This window comes from Lynx canadensis, chromosome A2 (genome assembly GCF_007474595.2).
Source record: "Lynx canadensis isolate LIC74 chromosome A2, mLynCan4.pri.v2, whole genome shotgun sequence".
Classification (NCBI taxonomy): Eukaryota; Metazoa; Chordata; class Mammalia; order Carnivora; family Felidae; genus Lynx; species Lynx canadensis.
In genome coordinates, this window is record NC_044304.2 from 60992738 (window position 1) to 61017671 (window position 24934).

Sequence of the window (24934 nt, forward strand, 5' to 3'; positions counted from 1 at the left end):
GCCAGGAGGGTATGTAAACCTCCCTGCCTGCCCGCCTCCCCGCCAGCCTCCCCTCCGGCCTCCCTGGCCCTGGGGTTGGAGCGGTGAGGAGATGGTGCTGGCCCCCGACAGGACTTGGGCAAGCGTGTGTCCTGCTGGCCTGGGGTCCTGCTGCGGGAGTGATGTCCAGGGCCGGGCCCATGAAGGCTGCCCACCCCCCAGCGTCAGGCTGGCTCTCAGGGCCCTGGGGACTGCGTTCCTCTCTTGTCCAGGGAGGAAACAGGGAAGCGGGCCTGAATAAGCCTGGCTGCAGACCAGTGTGGACAGCATCTCACTCTATTTATGAACACCCATGCCCCCGCGGCCTCTACGGCACCCACACCAGCCACGTGTGTGAGCGCCTGGGTGGTGTACCGCCTTCCGTGTTGACCTTCACTGCACACACCATCCCCACTCTCTGACCTAGATCATGACTCCTCTGAGCAGAGAACAGTCCTTCCATGGAGACAGCGCCTCCTCGACTGGCAGGCATCTGGGACGTTTCTAATGTCCTTCCTCATAAATGGGCTGCTGCGGACACCTTGGTTATCCGCGGAGAGTTTCTTTCCAAAGGCACAACAGCTGGGTGAGTCACAACCCACAACGACACAAGTTCTCACCATGGTCCCAGTGTCCAACCCTGGCGTTTCCCAGGCCCTCGGAATCCCAGCTGCTCCCAGCCCCGAACTCTGAGCCCAGGTAAGATGCTAAAGCTATGCCTCGTCCCTACCGTGCTAGTGTCCTGGAGCCGCCTTAAAAAAGCACCACAGGTTGGTGGCTTAAACAACAGAAATGTATTGTCTCCAAAGGCCAGAAGTCCAAGATCAAGGTGCTGGTTCCTCCTAAGGCCTCTCCCCAGCTACCGGGAGTTTGCTGGGGACCCGGTGCTCCCTGGTTTGTAGAAGCATCACCCTGATCTCTGCCTTCATGGTCACGTGACATTCTCCCTCTGTCCAAATTTCCCTTTTTAGAAGACACAGTCATATTAGATGAGGGGTCGTCCTACACCAGGGTGCCTTCATCTTAACTAATCACATCTGCAACCACCCTATTTCCAAACAAGGGCATTTTCTGAGATACTGAGGTTAGCATTCCAACATACAAATCCTGAGGACACACAATTAATCCAACACACACACACGCTGGCCCTTGACTCTACCTTATGGAGTCTGCCACTGGGTGCACCGGGCAAACGTTTCCCAAATTATGTCCCTCAAATATTAGCTCCACAGGATGTTAACACATGGTAGGTACTAGGGGGGCTCTGTGGGCAAATAGGTTTGGGAACCAGTATGTTAAACAGTGTTTTCCTTCCTCCCTCCCTCCTTTCTTTCTTTTTTATTGCAGGACTTCTCAGGGCCTTAGTATGGTCATAATCTGTACTGTGAATTTCCAACTCAGGAGTATGAGACGCAGCCTTTCCCTGACTTATTTCACCACAGAATCTTTATTCAAAAAGTCTCATGAAGGCCAGGACTGGGGGCAGAGGAACTTCTAGTCTAAGGCCTCCATACTGACCCCTTTCTGAAACCCTGTGTGGCCCACTGAAGTCCAGCAACAGACGTCTTCTGAACGAGTCCATCCACAAAGAAAGAAATGGCGGGGACATGGCAGAAATGCCCCCCCGCCAGCCAGCCGACGCCCCCAGCCCACCTGCGGACACATACCCAAACACGCTTCACTTGGGAGTCTTGTGGGCACATCTCCGAGTCAGAACCCTGCAGGGCCCCCTGACCACGTGTGCTGCACGCCCTGACAAGATCTAGCTGTAAGTAAGCACAATGGTAACTAGTCAGCGGAACTTTCTACAGTCACATCAAGTTCGCACAGTCCTACACAGATGATGAGAGCCTGGCCTTGGCACGTGTCCATACTGCTTGATTTAAGTCCCATGGCTCACACGGCCACCCTCAGCACTGCCCAGACCCACCACCCCTCCCCACCACAGCTGGGACCCCTTGGGTCCCGGTCGTACAGTCTGCAGACATCCTTGAGGAGTTTCCTGAAGGGCTCAGGCAGCAAAGCTGACGGGAACAAGAGGGTGAGCACCAGCCCAGGGATGCGAGGAGGTCTGAAGTGGGAGGAACACCCTGGGATTATTTAATGGGGCAGAATTACTCTGGGAAGATGAACAAGTTCTGGAGACGGACGGTGGTGGTTATGCGATGCTGTGAATGGACTTAGTGCCGCTGAGCTGTACATTTAAATGGTTACATGGTACACTTTATATATATTTTACTACAGTGAAAAAAACAAGGGGAGAACACTAAGCCACGCCCATGCTAAACCACAAAGGCAGGAGTAGCCATGTTAATTTCATGCAGAGCAGGTTTGAGCAGGACAGTTACCAGGATAAAGAGGAGCATCACACAATGATAAGAGGGTCACTTCTCTAAGAACGCATAACAAGCCTTAATGTGTATACGCCCAAAGAGAGTGAGCCAAACCACGTGAGACAAACACTGAATGAACTGCAGGGAGAAGTCGATGAATCCACGATTATGGCTGGAGACTTCAACACCCTCTATCAGAAGTAGACAGACCCAGGAGCACCTGGGTGGTTCAGTCCGTTGAGCATCTGACTTTGGCTCAGATCATGAACCCATAGCTCATGGGTTCAAGCCCCATGTCAGGCTCTATGCTGACAGTTCAGGGTCTGGAGACTGCTTCAGATTCTGTGTCTCCCTCTCTCTCTGCCCCTCTCCCCACTCAGGCTCTGTCTGTCCCTCTCAAATAAATAAATAAGCATTAAAAAAAAAAATAGGTAGTAGACAGACCCAGCAGGCAGAAAACCAGGAAGGCCATAGCTGAACTCATCGGCACCATCACTAGACTGGATCTAAGAAGGCTCTATAGACGACTTCACACAGCAACAGCAGAACACACATTCTTCTCAAGCCCCCGTGAACATTCATCAAGACAGACCACATTCTAGGCCACCAAACACACCTTAACAAATTGATAAGAACAGAATCATACTAAGAATGCTCTAAGATCACAGTGGAATTTAACTAGAAACACAGAAAGATAGCTGGAAAACTCGACAAACACATGGAGATTAAACAACACACTTCCAAAACTAACAAGGGTCAAAGCAGAAATATCAATAAAAAATATTAAATATTTTTACTAAATGAAAAATGAAAGAAAACTTAACAAAATTTGTGGAACACAGTAAAAGCAGTGCTTAATGGAAATTAATGTCATTGAATGCATATATTAGAAAAGACTACTTAAAATAAATAATCTGGGGCGCCTGGGTGGCGCAGTCGGTTAAGCGTCCGACTTCAGCCAGGTCACGATCTCCCGGTCCGGGAGTTCGAGCCCCGCGTCGGGCTCTGGGCTGACCGCTCAGAGCCTGGAGCCTGTTTCCGATTCTGTGTCTCCCTCTCTCTCTGCTCCTCCCCCATTCATGCTCTGTCTCTCTCTGTCCCAAAAATAAATAAACGTTGAAAAAAAAATTTTTTTAAATAAATAATCTAAGCTTCCACCTTAGGAAACTAGAAAAAGAAGACCAAGTTAAATCCAAAGTAAATAGAAGATATAATAAAAGAGCAGAAATCAATGACATTGAAAACAGGAAATAGAGAAAATCAATGAAACTAAAACCTGATTCTTTGAAAAGATCAAATCTAAAAGCCTTTAGCCAGGATAAGAAAAAAGAGAGAGAGTACACATTACTAATATCAGGAATGAAAAAGGAGCCAACACTACTGACCCCACAGAAATTAAAAGGATAGTAAAGGAATACTAGGCCCACAAACTTGGTAACATAGATGAAATGGACCAATTCCTTGAAGGACATAGTCTGTCAAAACTCACACAAGAAGAAACAATCTCAATAGGCTTGTATATGTCACAGAAATTGAATCAATAATTAATAACCTTTCCAAACAGAAGGCACCAAGCTCAGGTGGGTTCACTGGTGAATTCTACCAAACACTTATGCAAGAAGTTATACCAATTCTTTACAATCTAGGAGGGAGGGGAGGGGAGGGGAGGGGAGGGAAAGAAAAGAAAGAAAAGAAAAGAAAAGAAAAGAAAAGAAAAGAAAAGAAAAGAAAAGAAAAGAAAAGAAAAGAAAAGAAAAAGAAGCAGAGGGAGTATTTCTTAACTCATTCTGTGAAGCCATCATTACCCAAACCAAAAACATTACAAGAAAAGAGAACTACAGATCAATAACTCTCATGAATACAGATGCAAAAATCCTCAACAAAATATTAGCAAATAGAATCCAACAATGTATGAACAGAATTAAACACCATGGCCAAGAAGCATTTATCCCAGGTATGCACAGTTGACTGGCTCAGTATTTGAAAACCAACTAACATAATCCACCACATCAACTGATTTAAAAGGAAAAATCACATGATCATATCAATAGATGCAGAAAAAGCACTTGACAAAATACATCCCCATTCACAATAAAAACTCAGCAAACTAGGAACAGAGGGGAACTATCTCAGCTTGATAAACACTGTATTAGTTCAAAATGTCACACAGTCTGGGTGGCTTGAACAACAGGAATTTATTTTCTCACAGTTCTGGAGGCTGGAGGTCCAAGATCAAGGTCCAGCAGGGTTCGGTTTCTTACGTGAGCTCTGTTCTCTTGACTTGCAAGTGGCTACCATCTCACTGTGTGCTGACATGGCCTCTCTTCAGTAGGTGCACATGGAGAGAGAGCAAGTGAACTCTCTGGTGTCTCTTCTTATAAAGACACTAATTCTATTAGATTAGGGACACACTCTTATGACCTCAAGTAACTTTAATTGCCTCCGAAAGATTGAAATACAGTCACATTGGAGGTTAGGGCTTCAACTTATGAATTTGGAGGAGCAGGGCACAGTTTAGTCCATAGAAAGCACCTACAAAAAACCTACAAATAACCTCAGACTTTTGGAGAGAAAGTAGATACTTTTCCTGTAAGATCGGGTACAAGGCAAAGATGTCCCTTTTTATCACTCCTTTTTAACATCATACTGGGAATCCTAGCTAATACAATAAGACAAGAAATGGAAATAAAATGTGTACGGACTGAGAAGAAAGAAATAAAACGGTCTTTTTTTTTTTTTTTTTGCAGATGATATGATTGTCTATGGAAGAAGGCCCCCCACATGGACAAGAAAAACCGTCCTGGAATTAACAATTATAGAAAAGTTGCAGGAAACAAGATTAATGTACAAAAGTTAATTGTTTCCCTACATACCAGCAATGAGCAAGTAGAATTTGAGATTTAAAACACCATACCATTTACATTACTACCAAAAAATATACTTGGGTATAAATGTAACAAAATATGTATAAGATCTATAGGAGAAAAATCAAAACTTTCATGAATGAAATCAAACCAAATGACAGGGATAACCAATGTCCATGGATAGGAAGACTCAATACCATCAGGATGTCAGTTCTTCCCAACTTGACCTACAGATTCAATGTAATTCTTATCAAAATCCCAAAAAGAATCAAACCTGATACTAAAGTTTATAGGGAGGCAAAAGACCCAGAGTGGCCAACACAAGATCAGAGGAGAACAAAGTCCAAGGCTGACACTACCTGACTTCAAGACTTGCTACGAGGTTGCAGGAATCAAGAGAGTGTGTTTTGGTGAAAGAATACATAATGCATCAACGGAATGGAATAGAGAGCCCAGAAATAGCGCACACAAATACAGCTGATTCTTGACAAAGGAGGAAAGGCAAGTCAATGGAGAAAAGACCGTCTTTTCTTTTTTTTTTTAATTTTTTTAACGTTTATTTATTTTTGAGACAGAGAGAGACAGAGCATGAAGGGGGGGAGAGTCAGAGAGAGGGAGACACAGAATCCGAAACAGGCTCCAGGCTCTGAGCTGTCAGCACAGAGCCCGACGCGGGGCTCGAACTCACGGACCGCGAGATCATGACCTGAGCTGAAGTAGGACGTTCAGTCGACTGAGCCACCCAGGCGCCCCAAGACCATCTTTTCAACAAAAGGTTCTTCTATAGTCTGAATGTTTGTGTTGCCCAAATTCACATGTTGAAATCTTAACTCCCAAGGTGATGGTACTAGGAGGAGGGGCCTTTGGGGGAGTGATTCGGTTATGAGGGTAGAGCCCACATGAGTGGGACCAGTGTCTTAGAAAAGAGACCCCAGAGAGACCTCTCCACACCTTCCACAGGTGAGAACACGGGGAGGGCACCTGTGTAGGAAGAAGGCTCTCAGCAGACACTAAATTTGCAAGCACCATGACCTCGGACTTCCAGCCCCTAGGACTGTAAGGAATAACTTTTCATAAGCCCCCAGGTCACAGCAGCTTGAACAGACTAAGGACTGGAACACACACACACATATGAATCTAGAATAGACTTTACACTTTTCACAAATATTAACTCAAAATGGATCATAGACCTAGATGTAAAAGGCAAAATGACAAAAGTCCTAGAATATATCATAGGAGAAAATCTAGGTGACCTTGGGCTTGTCAATGACTTTCTCAGATACATCACCAAAAGCATTTCCAAGAAAGAAACAACCAACCAAACAGGGTTGGTTAGGATCAGAGCCTCCTGCCCTATGGAAGTGAGGGAGATATCAGATGGGCCAGAGACGAGAGGAGGAAACACATCGGGTGCAGACTTCTATTCCAAATACACAAGGGATTCTCTTCTTTCTTTTTACTGTTTGTTTATTTTTGAGAGAAACAGAGAAAGAAAGAAATTGAGAGGTGGAGAGGCAGAGAGAGGGAGACAGAATCTGAAGCAGGCTCCAGGCTCCACGCTGTCAGCACAGAGCCCAAACCCATGAACCGTGAGCTCACGACCTGAGCCGAAGTCAGCCGCTTAACTGACTGAGCCCCCCAGGCGCCCCCCAGGGAATTTTTTTAAGTTTCTTTCTTCCTTCCTTCCTTTCCTTCCCTTCTTTCCCTTCCTTCCTTTTCTTCCTTCCTCCCTTCCTTCCTTCCTTCCCTTCCTTCCCTTCTTTCTTTTCCTTTCCTTCCTTCCTTCCTTCCTTCCTTCCTTCCTTCCTTCCTTCCTTCCTTCCTTTCGTAATCTCTACATCCAACATAGGGCTTGAACTCACAACCCCAAGATCAAGAGCCGCGTGCTTTTTTGACTGAGCCAGCTGGCTGCCGCGAAAAATATGCAAAGAATTCTTAACATGCAACAATAAGTAAACAAACAATCCAATTGAAAAATAGGCCAAAGGCAGGAGCAGACACCTTGTCAAAGAAGACAGAAGACAGAAGTCAGCATGTGGACAGATGCCCCACAAACATGTGTCGTCAGGGAAACGCAAATTAAAACGACAAGATTGCACTTCATGTGGATCAGATAGCCCGAGATCCAGGACCCCGACGATGACACCCAATGCTGGATGCCAACCAGCAGGAACCTCGCACGCTGCTGGCAGGCACACAGCCTGGTGCTGGCACCTGGGGGACAGTTTGATGGTTCCTCACAAACTAAACACACTCTTCCCATGGGACCCAGCCCTTGAGCTGCTTGGTATTTTCCCAAAGGACTGAATGCTACGTCCACACAAAGACCTGCCTGTAGATGTTTACAGCAGCCTTATTCACAGTTAGCAGAACATGCAAGCAACCAGGACGGCCTTCAGCAGGTGGACACGATGCACTGTGGTCCCTCCAGACAGGAACGCTATCCAGCACCGACAAGAAATGAGCTTATGAGCCATGGAGACCTGGAGGAACCTGAAATGCGTATCGGGGAGTGAAAGAAGGCTCCACGTGCGAGCCTCCATACCGTGTGATTCACCAAGAAGGCATTCTGGAAAAGGCAAAGTTATACAAACGGTAAAATAATCAGTGGTCACCCGGGACTCGGGGGGCTCGGGGAGAGCAGAGGGCCTGACGTGCAGTCACGACGCTGTGGAACTGTACTGTGACCCCACTCCTGCGCCATCCTATACACCTGCACAGAAGCAAACGCCCCAGAAGCCGCAGACGGTAGTAGTGACGTAGCAATACTGGTCACCACCTGTAACAAGGAACGTGACCTGGGGCCACAGAGGAGGTGGGGTAAGGGGCCCACCTCCCATCCACGTTTCCTGTAAACCTAAAACTGCTCTAAAAAGTACAGTCCTGAGGCGCCTGGACCACTCGGTCAGTTAAGTGTCCGACTTTGGCTCAGGTCATGATCTCGGGGTTCGTGGGTTCGAGCCCTGTGTCAGGCTCCGTGCTGACAGCTCAGAGCCTGGAGCCTGCTTTGGATTCTGTGTCTCCCTCTCTCTCTCTGCCCTTCCCCTGCTCACACTGTGTCTCTCTGTGTGTCTCTCTGTCTCTCTCTCAAAACTAAATAAACATTAAAAAAATATTTTAAAAAAGTACAGTCCACTGATTTTTTAAGGAGAAAGAGAAAACAAACTATCTTTTTTTTTTTTAATTTTTTTTTTCAACGTTTATTTATTTTTGGGACAGAGAGAGACAGAGCATGAACGGGGGAGGGGCACAGAGAGAGGGAGACACAGAATCTGAAACAGGCTCCAGGCTCTGAGCTGTCAGCACAAAGCCCGACGCGGGGCTCGAACTCACATACCGCGAGATCATGACCTGGCTGAAGTCGGACGCTTAACCGACTGCGCCACCCAGGCGCCCCGAAAACAAACTATCTTTATGACACGGGGTCAGGGAGGGATTCTCCAACCACATGCAGAAAAGCTTATGCCACTGACCAATTAGCCTCATGTCGGAGCCTCAAAACCCCAGCCTGGCCAGGGACCCCCACAACACGAGGAGGCAGGGTGCTATGCAGGTGTCACAGACTCCCTGGTACAGGCAGCACCCGGGGCCCCCCCACATGTGCACTGCCCTCCACAGTTCTGGGCTCCCAGGACCCTGCACTGGGTGGGGCTGGCTGGGGATGCGGAATGCATTGTTTAGGTCACGGCACCGAGAGGCAGGGGCCAGCGCAGACCCCTACCCGTCCTGCACACCCACCTCTCAGGTGCCCTTTGCAGGCTCAAGAAGGATGGGGGAGGAGGTGGGCTTGGATGTGCTGGGGGATGGAGCCAGAGAAGCTGAGTCCTGGGACCAGAGCCTAGTAGGGCAGCCCCGTGACCAGCACACAGGAGGGGCCCTGAGCCGCCCGGGGTCTCTCAGGGTCTGGCTCACCCCAGCTGAATCTCTGGAACTTTACGAGATGGCTGAGGTCGCACTGGTGTCTCTACATGCCGGCCGCACAGCAGGCGTATGAACACCACAGGGATGGACCACACTGTCACCTGCCCCACCTGGCCCCAGTGAGCGCTTGCCAGGCAGCCTGCAGCGGGACCACAGGAGCGGCGGGGCCCCCTCCGCACACCCCAAGTGCCACCACCAGACCCCGTCGTGGACGGCCGAGAGCAGGGGCTGTGGCCTCTGTCCACCTGCGCGGAGCCTGGGGACTGGCGGGGGCCCAGCCGGGAGAACCGTTGGTGTACCCGAAGCCCGAGTGGGACTCCAGTGAGGTAACACCAGCTCTCGTGTGATGGTGTCCGTGCCTCCACGGGCTGCAGGGGCCGCCGGCCCCTTCCCTGTGCTGCCTGCCTCCGCCCTCGCTCACCATCCGTCGGACTGGAGCCGTTTTCTGCGGTAGCTGCTTCCGTTTGAGGGCAGCACCCCCTCGCCAGTCGAGGGGAGCAGGGTCACACACTTGGGAGACAAGTTTTGTTCTGTCCCCTAAAGTGAACTCGGACGCTTCAAGGACGTGCCTGTGTCTCCCCTCCCCGCTCCCTGGACCCAGACTGCGGGACTCCAGCCACCCCGGAAGCCGGTCGTTGGCTGGAGCCACCCGGCAGCGACACTGGGACAGGACAGGAAAGCCCAGCCAGGCCTGGGGACACCCGCACCCCTCCCCACATCTGCTCTGTGAGGACCAGGGAGGGCGGGAGACTGCGGACAAGGGGGTCCTGCCTGTGTGCCGAGGGTGAGCCCAGCCGTCCTTGGGGAGCACCAGTGACCACTGGGCCTGAGAACAGCCTGCACACACTGGCTGCCGGACCCCCGCTCCCCAGTTGAGTGCAGCAGGTGCCGGGCAAACCCCTCATGGTCACAGTCTGAGGACCGCTCGTCCTGAGTCACCGACACTGAGGACCACGGACGTTCCTGGAACCTACACTCTTCCTGTTTCCCGCTAGGAGACGCCGACTTGGAGAGAGGGCCCTGGCCCGACAGGGACACGCACCCTACCCTTGCTCCCGCCACACACGTGCCCCGGACAAAGCCGGTGGCACCCCTGGGCCCCCACTTTCCCCGAGGCTCGGGCAGACGGCACAAGCCATTTCACCGACGACTGGAAACACTTCCATGTTTTAAAGCAGGAACATATCACGGGAAGGAAGTAAATACCAAGTCACTCATGAAGCTCTCAGAACAGAGTGGCTGTGGAGGCGCGACCTGGCTTGGGTCTTGGCGGGGCTCACCTGGGGGACTGTGGGAGCTGTCCATGGCCTCTCCAAATGGGTTCTCAGGGGGTAGTTTGAGGCAGGGTGCGTGGGAGCCCCAAAAGGCCCTCCCCCTCAGAAGCCGGGTACAAAAGGAAAACTGCAGTAGGGTGTGTCTACCAGGCCCCCCGGCCAGAGTGCGTCCACCATCTCTGCCCTCCACAGGCCCCGAGGGAGCAGGTGCAGGTGGCCACCCTGCCCGGGCAGGTCGCTTCCTCAGCCCAGGGGGTTCCCGGCACTGCCTGCCTCACCGCAGACACAGTTCTCCAGCGTCACCTCTGTGCCAGGCGCTGTCCCGCAGAAGCAGCCACCAGGCCCGGCCGAGGAAGGAGGGTCTCACCCAGGAGCCGCTCAGTCCTCTCTGGAGCAGGAGGTTCAGACAAGGAGCTGCTCATGCCTGCCTGGCTGCAGGCCTGGGGCCTGGGTCAGCCTGCCCACCTCTCAGAGGGCACTCCCAGCCCTGGCCCACCCTGGTTGTGCCCCCACCTCCCTCCTGCATGCCCAGGGGCTGCCCCAGAGCACGCCTGAGCTCAGCTCGGTGCACCCACACCTGCCCCCACTCCTCCCTGGACAGACGTCTGTGTCAATGCCCCATCAAGTGTGACCGAGGACAGATGCAAAAACCCACTTGGACAAAACAGGACGGCTAGATTCACACACAGCCACCGTGGTATCTCCCCACAAGACGGCACCTGGGACCTTCTTCTGGCCAGGGCTCCACAGAGCGACCTTCAAAGGCAGCTCTTCTAAGCCACAGCCACCCAGCGACCTAGCGCAGGCAGTTGGGGACAGGGACAGAACAGAGTCAGACCGGCAAGCCTGGTCTGCAGTTACTGCCGGGGCAGCTCATAGGGCAGCCGTCGGAGGAGGGGCAGGAGGTCAGGGAGGCGGGGTCTCAGCTGCCTTGGGGCATGCACGGCCTGCCGTGCATCACACACACATCAGCATACGTCACACACCACACACGCTTCCCACACGCTTCCTACACGCTTTTCACACACACATCACATGTACACCATATGCACAGCATCCATCACACGTACATCACATGTACATGCACCATATACACATCATACCCCTACACACACACATCACATGTACATCCGGACAGCAGAGCACTGTCAGCCTTGACAGGGGAGGAAGCCGTGTGCACAAACAAGGGGTGAAGGTAATGTGGAGAGAGAGTGTGTGTGTGTGCACGAATGTGTGAGCATCGTCAGCCTTGACAGGAAAGGATGCTCTGACGCTGGAGAATTTGATGCCGAGTGGGAGGAGCCAGACACAGAAGGACATGCGCGCTGGAGGGGTCCACTTACATGGGGTCCGGAGAGGGGTCCAGTGCACAGAGACAGAGAGGACACGGGGTTGGTGTCTAATGGGGACAGAGCCTCCTTGTGGATGGAAAAGGTCCAGGGATGGACGGTGGTGGTGGCCGCACACAGCGTGGATGTGCTCACTGCCACTGGAGCGCGAAGGTGGTGAGGTGGGGGCCCTGTGTCGCATGCACGTCCCCACGCACCTGGCGGGAACGCGGCCGAATCTCTGGGAAATCATTAAGAACAGAGAGAACCTGGTGCTCGTAATGCTCTCATCAGCACCAGGTTTTGAAGAAGGGTCTGTGCAGTAACCTGGGCCTCTGCACACAAACATCTGGAGACAGAGCTCCACGAGGGTCCAGGGTGGCAGACCCCTCCCTGGGAGAGCACGCCCCGCTGGCCCCTCCTTGGTGTGGGCAGATGAGGGGCCAGTCACGCTGCAGCGGGGCGTCCCGGAGGCCCCCTCCCTGGTGCTGAGCTGTCCCCCCACAGCCCCCGCGGAAATGCTGGGGTCACCAGAGGCCTCCGGAGGGCACATGGGGGACCCCGGGGACGGCCCGGCCTGGGACGAGTGGCCACGTGGCTGGCTCCCCTCAGTCTGCTGCCACAACCAGGGGTCTGACATGACCCTTCCACACCCCACCCTCCCCACCCCTGTGGAGCCCTGCACCCCCTTCACTGTGCAAAGCCTGGGCTCGGCCCTGTCCCTGCTCTGGGCCCAGGACCCCTGGCGGCAGAGCCTGGAGCTGGGCAGGGGGCCTCGTGCAGACCTCACCCCCATGGGGACTGAGGCTGAAGGCCCCCTGTACCCCGAGATGGAACAGCACAGAAGACGCAGACGTCCTGCTGCTCAGCACAGAGGCAGGAGCCCCGTGGCCAGCCCTCCACACTCCCTGCTCCCTTCTGAGGGGTGCTGAGGACCAGGGGTGGGGTGCAAAAGGCGGGGGGCCCTTCCAGGGCAGGGCGGGAGAGGGAGGAGAAGGGACACAGGAAGAATCTGGGCCCCGGGCCCCAAGCCGATCAGCCACACCGGCAAGAGCCTGGCCTCTAAGGGAGGTGCAGGAGAGGCCCCGCTGGGTGGGAAAGAGGTGAGCACAGACAGGGCACCCCTCATGACACCTGCACTCTGTCAGGGCACCCCAGCCGAGGCCCTGCTCCTGGAGGGCTGGGGTTTCCTGGACCCTCCGTGCCCAGGCAGGCAGGGGTCACACCCATCCCAGAGATGCCTGCGGGGACGGGGGCGGGGGGAGAAGGGAGGAAGGCAGGGCGCAGAGGGAGAGGAGCGGGGGTTGGGGGGAGGAGCAGGAGGGGGAAAAGGCAGAGAGAAAGGAGAGAACCCACTGAGGACTGACCCAGGTGGCAGATGTTCAGGAATAATAGGACCTGGGGGCTCGGCTCCCCGTCCGTCTGGCTCCAGCCCTCCCGTCACCACCAACCCTGCTGACAGCCTGTCCCCCTCTGCCGCCCACGCCTGTCAGCCTCCCTGCTACCAGGGGAGCCTTCCAGAACCAGGCGCGTGGGCCTTGTCCCCCGTCATGCTGCCACTGTCTGCTGAACCCGCCATGGACCAGCGCCAGCTGGGCTCCGTCTCAGAGACAGAGGAAGAGGCAGGTCTTGCATTCTGGCCTCTGCCGCTCCCAGCCTCCATCCGGGCCTCCACCCTCTGCTGCCTCCACAGGCGCCCTGGCGGGGGAGCGAGCAGGCAGGCCACGGCCCTGCCTCTGGCATCACAGCGACAGTGCCAGGGAGCCGCCAGCCAGAGCCACTCTCACTGCTAATCTTACTTCTCAGCGATTCGAGTGTTGAGAGCCAGATGCTAGACTTCTTTTCTTTTTCTACATCGGTTTTATTTATTTTTAAACATCTTTATTGAGATATAATTCATGTACCAAACAATTCACCCACTTAAATTGTGTAATTCAATGGCTGTTACTATATTCACAGAGGCGTCCGTCCGTCACCGCAGTCTATAGGTTACAACAGCGTCAGCGGCCGCCCCCCCCCACCGCCCCCCCCCAGGCCCGGGCTCTGCCCTCTGTGCCCACAGAGCTGCCAGCTCTGGAAGCTTCAGGTAAAGGGGCGTGCGTTCTCAGCATTCGCCCAGGTAGGACCGTGTGTCAGCAGTTATGAGAACTCTTCCGTTTTTACTTCTGAATGATATCCCAGCATGTGGATAGGACACGTGTTCCTTACACATTCTGAGGGACATCTGGGCTGCTCCCACGTTTTGGCTCTTAGGGACACTGTTGCTGTGAGCAAGGTTCCATGCGGACCTGCACTTCCCTGGCTCTTGGGCACATTTCTGGGAATGGGACATTTTGAGGACCTGTTTTCCATAGTAACTGCACTATTTTGCATTCCCACCGGCCGTGAATGAGGGTCCTGACCCCGCATCCTGGCTGGTGCATGTTCTTACCTGCCTCTGTGGGCCTAGCCATCCCAGGGGAGCGAGGTGGTACCACCGTGTTTCCCAAATGACTATCTTTGCGTGCATTTCTTTGGAGAAATGTCTACTCAGGTCCTTCCCCACTTTTTGACTGGTTTGTCTGTCTGCCTTCTTACTGCTTGGTAGTGTGTTCCTGGACTATGCTACATACGAACTCATCATCTGATGAGTTCTCCCATTCCGTCCTGTCCCTTTCCTAACAGGGTCCTCTGAAGCACAAAACGTTCTCATGCTGATTAACAACAATTACCTATTTTTCTTCCATTGCTTGTGCTTTAAGCATCATATCTAAGAAACCATTGCCAAACTCCAGGTCACGAAGATTTACTCCTGTGTTTTCTTCCAAGAATTTTATGGGTTTGGCTCCTACGATTAGGTCTATGATCCATTTTGAGATGATGGTGTCACAGTTTTAGGTAGGGCTCCACCTTCACATTTTTTTGCACGTGGATACCCAACTGTCCGTTTGCTGGACAGTTTCCCCACTGAAATGTCTTGTTGCCCTTGTCAAAATCTAATGACCACAGATGCGTAAGTTTATCCCAGAATCTCAGTCCTATTCCACGGATCTATGTGTTTGTCCTTATGCCAGTACCCACACCATCTTGGTTGCCATGGCTGTATAATTAGGAGTTTTTTAGGTAATCTCTACCCCCAACGTGAGGCTCAAACTCATATCCTCGAGACCAAGGGCCACTCACTGCACCAACTGAGCCAGCCAGGTGCCTCTAGTTCTAAAATCAGCAAGTGTGAGTCCTCCCATTTCATTCTTCCTGTTCAAGATTGTTCTGGCTCTTTCTGGGTCTCTCCTTGCATTTTTCTATGAATTTTAGGAGGATTAGCTTGTCGGTTTTTTTTTAAGGCAGCTGGAGGGTGCCTGGGTGGTTCGGTCAGTTAAGCATCAGACTCTTGATCTCAGCTCAGGTCATGATCTCACAGTTCATGGGATTGAGACCCACGTGTCAAGCTCTGTGCTGAGTGTGGAGCCTGCTTAGGATTCTCTCTCTCCCTCTCTTTGCCCCTCCCCTGCATGCTCTCTCTGTCCTCCTCTCTCTCTCAAAATAAATAAATAAACTTTAATAAATAAATACATAAGTAAAGGCAGCGGGAACTGGGACAGGTGTCACAGGGAATCTGTCAGTCAACTTGCAGCATCCCACCACCTTATCAATATTCAGTCTTGTAGTTCACGAACATGAGATGTCTTTCCATTTAGTGGGTCTTCTCAAATTTCTTCAAACAGTGGTTGTGATTTTCAGCGTCCAAGTTCCTGCACTCCTTTTATCGATTTATCACTAGGTATTTTGTCCTTTTATATAATATCGTGAAGGGAATTTTCCCAACTCCTAATTTTATTTTGAGACCAAACACTGCTAGTGTAATAAAATATGGATTTTGTATCTTGATCTTGCAACTTTGCTGAACGCAAAGGGACTCTCCCAGGACTTCCTTGGGCAATTCTGTACGCACAAGATCACGTCATCTGCAAACAAAGATACGTTTACCTATTCCTTTCCAATATGGGTGCATTTTATTTCTTTTTCTTGCCTAACTCTCCTGGCTAGAACCTCCTGTGGCGTGTTTAATAGAGGTGGAGAGAGCAGACATCCTTGTCTTGCTCCTGACCTGAGCTTGACCTTGGGACAAAGCACTCAGTCTTTTGCCATTAAATATGACAGCTGTGGAATTTTCATAGATGCCCTTTATCAAGTTGAGGACATTCCCGTCTATTCCTAGTTTGTGGACTGTTTTTAACAGGAAAGAATATTAGATTTTGTTGGATACTTCTCTGCATCTACTGAGATGGTCATATAATTTCTTTGTTTATTCTATTAATATGGTGTATTGTGACCGAATTTTGTATGTTGAACCAACCTTCCATCATCCAGGAATAAACTTTCCTCATTCATAAGGCATAACCTTCGTCTATGCTACTGGATTCATTTTGCCAGTCTTTGGTCAAGGATGTTGGATCTACATCCACACTGGTCCATGGTTCTCTTTCTTGTGGGGTCTTTGTCTGGTTTTGGTATCAGAGTATTACAGGTTTCATAGAATGAGTTGGAAAGAATTCCCTCCTCTTCTGTTTTTTGAATGAATTTGTAAAGGACTGCTATTAGTCCTTATTTAAATGTCTAACAGAATGCCTTCGTGGGACATTTCAGAATTTCTCACCTATTAATGAGTCTCTGTCATTTTCAGTTGAGTCAATTTCAGTTGCTGTGTCTCTCTAAGAATCTGTCCATTCCTTCTAGGTTATACAACCTGGCACCCAGTTGTTCATGGACTTCCTAGCATCTTTTTATTTCTGTAGGGTCCATTGTATTGTCCCCTTTTTCATTCCTGATTTTATTTATTTATTATACTTTAAAACATTTATTTTTTAAATGTTTATTTTTGAGAGAGAGAGAGAGAGAGAGAGAGGGAGATAGAGAGTGAGTGGGGAGGGGCAGAGAGAGAGAGGGGGAGAGAGAGAATCTGAAGCAGGCTCTGAGCTGTTGGCACAGAGCCCAACTCAGGGCTCAAACCCACGAACCGTGAGATCGTGACCTGAGCTGAAGTGGGATGCTTAACCAACTGAGCCACCCAGGCACCCCTCATTCCTGATTTTAGCAATGAGTCTCCTCTCCTGACTGGCGCTCCTGAGTCTCTGTAATTACCCCCAGGGCACATGTACTGGTCACCTTCCACCCTGTCATGTCATGTGTCTGTAACTTGCCTCCCCCACCAACAGCTCCACAGCAGCAAGCGCCCTCTGCTCACTATTGCCGCCCCAGCGCCAAGCGAGCACCTGGTGAACAGACACGTGTGCGGGCACACTTCCTGAATGAATGAGTCAGAGGAAGGGCAACAGAAACCAGGAGAACTACAAGATAAGTAAGTGAATGAGCTTGAAGCTCTAGACCAGCACTGCTCTCATGGCGGTCTCTGCCTACGAGAACCCGTAAGAACCCAAGACGTGGCTGGCCCAAACTGAGGCATGCTGTAATGTAAAGTCCACGACAGATTGCAAATGCATAATATTTCTAAAAATGTAAGATACTTCACAATAACGCCTGAATTGCTTATATGTTGAAGTAATGCTTTGGACACACTGAATTAAACGCATCTATCGTTAAACTTCCTTGCACCTGTTTAAGTACTCAGGGACATTTTTAATTACACACATGACTTACACCTGTGGCTCCAATAGTTTGTTTCTTCTAGAGAGTGCTGCTCTAGACAGACAGGACCAGGAGTAACATGGCTGAGTGTACAGAGAACAGAAGGCCAACTCCACACCCACAGTCATAGAGCCAAGGGAGTGAGGAGGGGCCTGGGCCCGGCCTCAGGTCTGTGTCTGTGCTGCCCACCCGACGGCGCTGGGACCTTGTCCCCCTCATGTCTGCGTCAGCTGGGCTGGGGTGTGGCCCCCAACATGCACCCGAGCCGGGAACCACCGCTCTGGTCTCTCTTCAGCAGGTGCACCCTTAACTAGACCAGCGCTCTTTCCCCAGAAAGCGCTGGCCAGATGGCCTGGCTCAAACCAGCAACGCTGAGGACCAGGCTGCACCTCAACACACAAGAACAAGAGCCACACGAAGAACTTTATCAAGACGTGGAAAGAACACAGCAAAGCTGTGGCGTCAGCTCTGTGGCAAGCACCTCAGAGACGCCTGCCCTGCGGCCGCACCTCGCCAGGTAACGAGACAGGCGGCCACTCGAGCCAGGTGTCTGCGTGTTGCTGAGGCCAGCGGCCCCTCCTGCCTCCACTCGCCTGGGAAGGAGCCGCAGCCTTCGAGGCTGTTCTTCTGGGTGCCTACTGTGTGCCGGGCACAGCTCTCGGTCCTGGAATATGGTCCCGGGTGACACAGAGGCAGGGGTGCCCCTCAGCTTCTCTCTGGAAACGGGCACCAGCCTGGACGGGCTGGACCCCGGGGAGGGCGTTACATCGGAAGACATGGGCCCTTCCGGCAGGACAGTAACGCTGGCGCCTCCTTCCGCCGTCCACGCCCCCGTATGACCACGTGGTTACATTTCCTCCACAAAATTCTCTTCCATCTTCGCCCAGCTATTGCCAATCTGTTCCAGAATTCAACAAAAGCCTGTATCTGCCTTCACAAAGAACCCGAGCCTTAGTTACGTCAGGACCCTCATGTCCACGCAGAAAGAATCACGTCCAGGAGCCGCAGCCACTGACCAGGCCAGCAACCCTCCAAACTAGGAGGCGAAAGGCCCTGGGGTTTGGCAGCAAGTAATGCCACTCTGACATGTTTTTATTTTAAGTAGATTCAGATTTTTATAGGAATAAAATATACATTTCTATGTAATATGCCAATATGATAATTTTCGGAAAACCAAGTTGATACATAATGTATTTTTATGTTTCGACACTAACAAAGTGACACGCAGCTGTGAAAGATGCTTTAAAAATCAGATTCCATTTTTGTGGGAGAGAAAGAGGGAATTCAATTTTGTGAACATGTATTTGAAATCTCCAGAAAGGCCACATCTCTTGCCTTGAGCCCAGGAGGTGACCTCGGAGAGCAGAGGGGGGCACGGGACGTGTCCAAGGAGCAGACAGCCTGCTCATGTCACCTCCGCCTGGACTGTCCTGTTTGGCACCTGTTAAATTCCGGGGGGACAACAAGGACTCTCAGGGAACAGGGCCTTTTTAGGCAGAAGAAGACATATGTGTCTCTCCCGTAGGCGCTTGGGCGATTCTTCAAGTAACAAGAGGAGAGGAATCTGTTCTTGGGTTCTTTTTGAAGAGTAGGTGACCCTCGTTCTGATTCATGCACAATGACCGTGCCCTCCCCCCTACCCTGCTAAGCTTGGGAGCCCCGATTTCAAACACAGGGCCCTCTCATCCCTCCGTCATGCCCGTCAGGAAACCGCACCCTCCATGTTCAGGGCACTGCCAGCCCCGAGCTGGAGGGAAACAGTGACTCGGGTCAGCATAAGGTGTGAGGGGCAAACAGAATGCAGAATCACATCTACGGTGATGCCATCTGTGTTTTAAAATCAGATATACGTGCGACACGTGTATGCGTACACACATGTAGACACGTGCACAGCCCAGGCTCCCGGGGGCACGGAGGAAAGTGGGGGTAAAAGAGTCACTTCTCCTGCACACACTCATGTATTTATTCTCTTCATAAGACGATACTGCCTTTGCAGTTTGTTTGATTAAGAAAATAAAATTTCAAGCCCTGCTGGTCCCAAACGGGGGCAGAGTAGCGGGTGCTGTGGGACCAAAGGAAACAGTAGCTTTTCATAAAGGAGCCAGGGGGCACTGCTTGTGCTGGAAGAACAGCCTGCTGAGGATGGGCAGCATCCTGAAAAGCCGAGGGTCAGAGTAGACCACAAGCGGCCCTGAATCAGCCGGTGGAAAGAACCGATCAGGGTCACGAGCTTCCACGGGGAGCAGAAGGTGGCCCACTGCCTGGATCCCCACCCGGGCCCTTGCGGCCTCTGCCCACCTCGGCTGTGATGGGGAAAGGTCGCCGCACCCACCCCTCGCACGGAGCTGGCTGATGTCACAAGCACCACTTCGCCACTGGGCCTGTCACCAGGAGAGAAAGTGCAGGTAGCGAGCGCGTGGTGTATTCTTAGCTCCCAGCAAAGTAGGTTATGGTATAAAAATACCGTTCAATAGTAACCAAACGAGCGTCACCTTCATGTGCGTCTTGCAGCAACCTCAGCGTGTGTGACTTCTTTCCTAAACACCCTCCACTAAGGGTGAGACTCCAGCTCCGGGCCCAGTTCACTCACCCCTCCCTCAAACGTACAGTGGCCAGGCCTGGTACTGAAGGGGCCTGGGGCCCAACTGTAGCCTGAGAGGGGAGGGTGCTGCCCATGTGTGGGGGTCTGGGCTGGGCAGCAGGGGAGGAGGCTCATAAGCAAAGGCACTGAGGCTGGAAACGCTCACCGGAGGGCGTGAGAGAGCAGACATGTCGTTCCTCCTCCAGGGAGCCCACCCGGCTTCAGAGCTCAGGAGACTCAGCCATCCGTTTGCTCTGAACGTCCTGTCTAGCCACGAACCTGCTAGTGGGTCAGTTGCTGGTTGAGAGTGTGCAGAGGAAGGCCCGCTGGTGGGGGGCGGGGGAGTGCACACCCCAGGACAGGGGCTGCTCTCCACTGCATGGGGTCAAGGACACACCAAGGTTGGCTCTGGGCCTAGCAGAGTTTAGGGGGTGCTGGGAGGAGTGGGGAGCCCTGGCCTGGAGACCGGGCCTTCCTCACCGCTGGGACCAGCCGCCCATCCTCCCTGAGCCATGTTTCTGTGTCTGTAAAATGGGGCGGGAGGGCAGCTTCCCACTCAACTCGAATCGGGGACATGCACTTGGGAGGTGGCTACAAAGGGGCCACCCTACCCCACCAGGTAGTGGCCACCCTACCCCTCCAGGGTCTGGAGCGTCCAGACCCTGAAACCAAAACCTCACGGCAGCTACTTCTACTTTTTTGGAGAGATCGCTCGTATTTTAAAGAAGGTGACCCCCCTGCAAAGTGGCAGATTTGGGAGCCCGAACACAAAATACCTCTTCCTACCCAACCACCCGTCAAACAGCTAAGATCTGCCAGTGACAAGCGACAGCATGCCAGGAGGGGCTAGACGCACAGGAGGATGTGGAGAGTGTAGCCGGGACAGATCCTACAGAAGCCCTCCCACCAGCAAACTTGCCGCGGGACTGGACAGAGAGGCCACCGGGAGCCACGCAGGCCTCCGTGCAGAGGGTAGTGGTTATGACATGCCTCCTGCCAGCAGCCATGGCCGGTCAACGCATCAGTGCGACAGGTGCCAGCAGGCCCAAGAGGAGTGAAAACACGTGTCAGAACTGTTGCGGTTGAGTTAAAACACACCAGACAATACTATGCGTTAGTCGTGGGCCTTATACCTGAGTGTAAAGGAGTGAGAAAGTTGGGAAGGATAAAATCCAGATACGTGACTATGGTTGGAGAACAAATCCCACTTCGTTTGTTTTCTACCTTTATTGAGACGTAATCAACACACAACCTCGAGTGAGTATACGGATCTCGTGCCCAAGTGTGTATCAGGGCATGACCCCTGCGTTAGGCTAACACAGCCGTCACCTCACGCGGTTAACATGTGTAGATTTTCGAAGATCTCCCGTCACACCAGCGACCTGGTGGTTACCTAGAATTGCAGTACCTTTCCGTGAGATCTGCAGAACTCACTTGCGGTTACGGAACACGCACTCGTAACGTTTTCGATTCTCGGTGGAAGACGCACAGGCGCTCGCTTTATTACTCCTGGAATTTTTCTCAATTTTTAAAATCTACACAACATAATAAAACTAACACTGCATCGCTGCCAAGGGCTTGGAGACCCTGCTGTGTGCCTGCCTGGGGCCCCCGGCTCAAGGGGGCTCTTAACCCAGAACTCAGGAGCCCTGGCCCAGTGTGGCCACCCTGCCCAGCAAGGCAGGTCAGAGCCCCAGAAAACAGCTTGTCTTGGTCCTCAGATCCCCAGGTCCCCAGGGAAGGATCCTGAGCACAGCCGGGGAGAAGGGCAGACAGGGAAGGGGCCAGAGCAGGGAGGGGAACGGCGGTGGCCACGTCACCGGGCAGCTGTGGGCCTGTGGCCCGGTCCTTCCCAGGCAGAGAGCTCAGCGTCGTCCGGTGCCAGGGGCTGCGGCTTTAAATAAACTTGGATGCATCCACCTGAGGCCGGGAAGCAGCACCAACTGTGCCCTGGGTAGGCGCTGTCAACAACCGGCCAACATGGCCGCCTGGACCCCAGCCCCCCTGCCCCCTGCAGCCACCCCTGCACCTGCTTGGCCTCCCTTACCCAGGATGCCCCAGCAGGGCTGTGACAGGCCCTCACCGGGCCCGGTGCCTAAGGCGCTCCACGAAGGAATGCTGGGCCAGACTGAAACCCTCCCAGCCCCAGAGGGTCGGCCCAAGGTCCTGGGGTACATTCCCTTCTCCTCCCAGGCACCTGCCCCCCGCCCCACGACTGGGGTGCTTCACCCACTCACTCTCCAGCCCCCTGGCTACACACCACGGCAATCACGTGGCTCCTTTCTGGAAGCTGCTCCAGGTGGGGTGGGGGGGCTGGCCTCCACTGTGAGGTCCCCTCTTGGCCCCTGCCCAGGGCAGCCCAGAGACCTCCATTCCCCGTGTGGACGTGGGCGGCAGTGCCCAGGATAATCCGTGGCTGCCGGAACTGCAAGCCTGGAGTTGAGGGGGGCCAACCTCCACAATGCCAGACCCTCAGAAGCCACAGAAAAGTGCAGGGGTAGGCAGAGCCAGCTTCGGTTTGAGGAGAGGGGCCCAGGGGCACTTGGTTCAGGGTCCATGTGCTCTAGGGCCAGCACAGAAACAACGAGAAAGTCCCCCAGAAAGGACAGCTTCCTCCCACTGCCCCCCTCTTCCTGGGAAAACAAGCCCTCTGAAGACCCACTAGCCTCCTGCCTCGGCCCAGCTTCTTCCAGGCCCGTGTTCAGGGCCTCAGGACTGCATACGGTGGGTGTGCTGGACCCTCCCTGGCCCTCTGCCTCTGCTCCGCTCTCCAGGTCCACCAGCCCCAGGGGCTGGGCACCCAAACAGCACCCACAGGACAGAAAGGAGTTTCTGGGCCTTCAGGGCATGGCCTTGCCCCCCAAGGCCAGGCCAGGGGTTTCCTGGCCTGGGGTTTCCTCCACCCAGCTGACCAGCCCTCAGGCCTGACCCGCAACCTCCCCCACATGCAGGGAGCACCGGATAATCAGCACAGCCCCACTCTCTTCCCAGATCAGCACCCACAATCATCAACCATCGACACCCCTCACCAACACAAGCACCATTAGGAACCCTTTTCAGAGAAGGATCTGCCTTTGGATGTGTAAGAGGAAACCTCGCCAGCGCCCCCACCACGCGGGAGGGCGGGAGAACGACGGAGGAAGATGGGGCTCTGGCCGCGCGCGGGGCTGGAGCCTAGGGATTCAGGAGTTCCGGAGACGGCCCAAGGAGGCCGGCTGCAGCCACCCTGATTCACCCCGGGCGGAGAGCAGCCCCTGGGGCACCCCAGCTAGAGTCCAGGGGCACCCCACCTAGAGTCCAGGGGCCACCTGTTCCCCAGGGGTGAGGCCCCACCTGAACCGAGCCTTCGAAGCCCCTCCCCATTTTACCCACCCCCACCCCCGCACGCGTGTCAATAACTCTCCAAAATACACCCTCCGCCTACTTCGATGACCCTGAAACCAGGGGGCCCGTCAGGCTCCCCACCGCACCCCCTCATCTCCACCCCAGGGATCCGCCAAGCTCCCCAACCTCAGCCCCTCGGCTCCCCTGCCTCCTCCTTCCAGAAGAATCTGGGGGAAAATCCTCCAGAGCCGCGACTCCACGGGGGCCCCACGGCAGAGGCCGTTCCCACGCGGCCCGGAGCGCAGCGGGCACCCCCCGCGCGGATGGAGCCACGCGGAGGAGCAGACGCCGAACCGGTCTCGCCGCCCCCGCGCCCGGCCGCCGGGTGGGGGGTGGGGACAGCGCGGCCCGCGTCGGGAGCGACCCTCAGGCCAGGGCCGCCCCCTCCCCCGCGCTCCAGGCCCCGCGGCCGCCCCCGCGCGCCGCTCCTCTCTGACCTCCTGCCGCCAAATGCGTCACGTCTGCCCGGCGCTCCGGGGACACCTGCTGCCGCCCCCGCGGCGCCGAGCCCCGCGCCCCGAGCGCCGGCCTCCGGCCGGGCGGCCGCGCCGAACAGGGCCGGGCGGAGCTGCGCGCGCCGAGGTCCGGCAGCCTGGCCCGGGGCCCGGGGGGTCGGGGCCGCGCGGGGCCGAGCGCCTCGGGCCCCTAGCCGGGAGGAGCCGGGGCGCGCGGGGCCGCAGTGCGCCCAGAGCCGGCGGCGAGGAGGGTCCGGGGGTCCGGGGGTCCCTGCCCGGCCCGCGCGCGCCGCGGCTCTTACTTGCCAATATCCTCGTAGAGCTGGTACTCGTCGGTGAAGCGGGTACAGGTCACCGTAGTGGCCATGGCGGCGACAGACGGGCTCGGCGTGCGCTGTGCTGCGCTCGGGCGGCGGCGACTCCGGCTCCCGCTCGCGGGCACGGCGGCGACTCGGGCGCGGGCGCGGGCGACACCTCGGCTCGCGGCGCCGGGCGGGGGCCGGGCTGGGCTGCGCCGGGCGGCGAGCGCACGCGAGATTTGCGCGCTCCGTCCCCGCCAGGAGCGCGCCGCACACCTACGCGCGGGGAGCGCGGGCGCGGCTGTCGCCGCCGCCGCCGCCGCCGCCGCCGCGCCCGCCGCCCCTGCACGCGCCCTGCACGCGTCCTGCACCCGCACGGCTCCCGCGCCCTGAACACGCACCCGCACCGCTCCCCTGCACCCGCACCACTCCCCTGCACCCGCACCCGCACCGCTCCCCGAACCCGCATGGCTCCCCTGCACCCGCACCCGCACCACTCCCCTGAACCCGCATGGCTCTCGCACAGCTCTCCTGCACCTGCACCCACACCGCTCCCCTGCACATGCACCCGCACTACTCCCCTGCATCCGCACCGCTCCCCAGCACATGCACCCGCACCACTCCCCTGAACCTGCACCACTCCCCTGCAGCCGCACCCACGCCCTCGCCCTGCACATGCTGGGCCCGCACCCAAGTCCGTGCACGCGCACACACAGGCATCACAGGCCACCCAAGCCAATTTCTCTGTTCCCTGCGGAGATCCCCCCTTGAACACACACAGGAGACTGCACACAATGGACCCTGTCCTCTCTCTCCCCCGAGTGCCCACCTCACCCCGGACCGCCAGAGGGA

General features: G+C 54.5%; 1 protein-coding gene across 1 annotated transcript in view; it reads right to left on the bottom strand.

Moving 5' to 3' along the window:
- The window catches only part of CAMK2B (calcium/calmodulin dependent protein kinase II beta), an 82008-nt gene extending 57806 nt beyond the window's left edge, over positions 1–24202 (bottom strand). The window contains 1 exon segment of the mRNA XM_030307595.1: positions 24086–24202. Within this exon segment, the coding sequence (XP_030163455.1) occupies positions 24086–24150 (65 nt within the window). The 5' untranslated portion in view covers positions 24151–24202.
- Between the last annotated feature and the right edge of the window lie 732 nt (positions 24203–24934).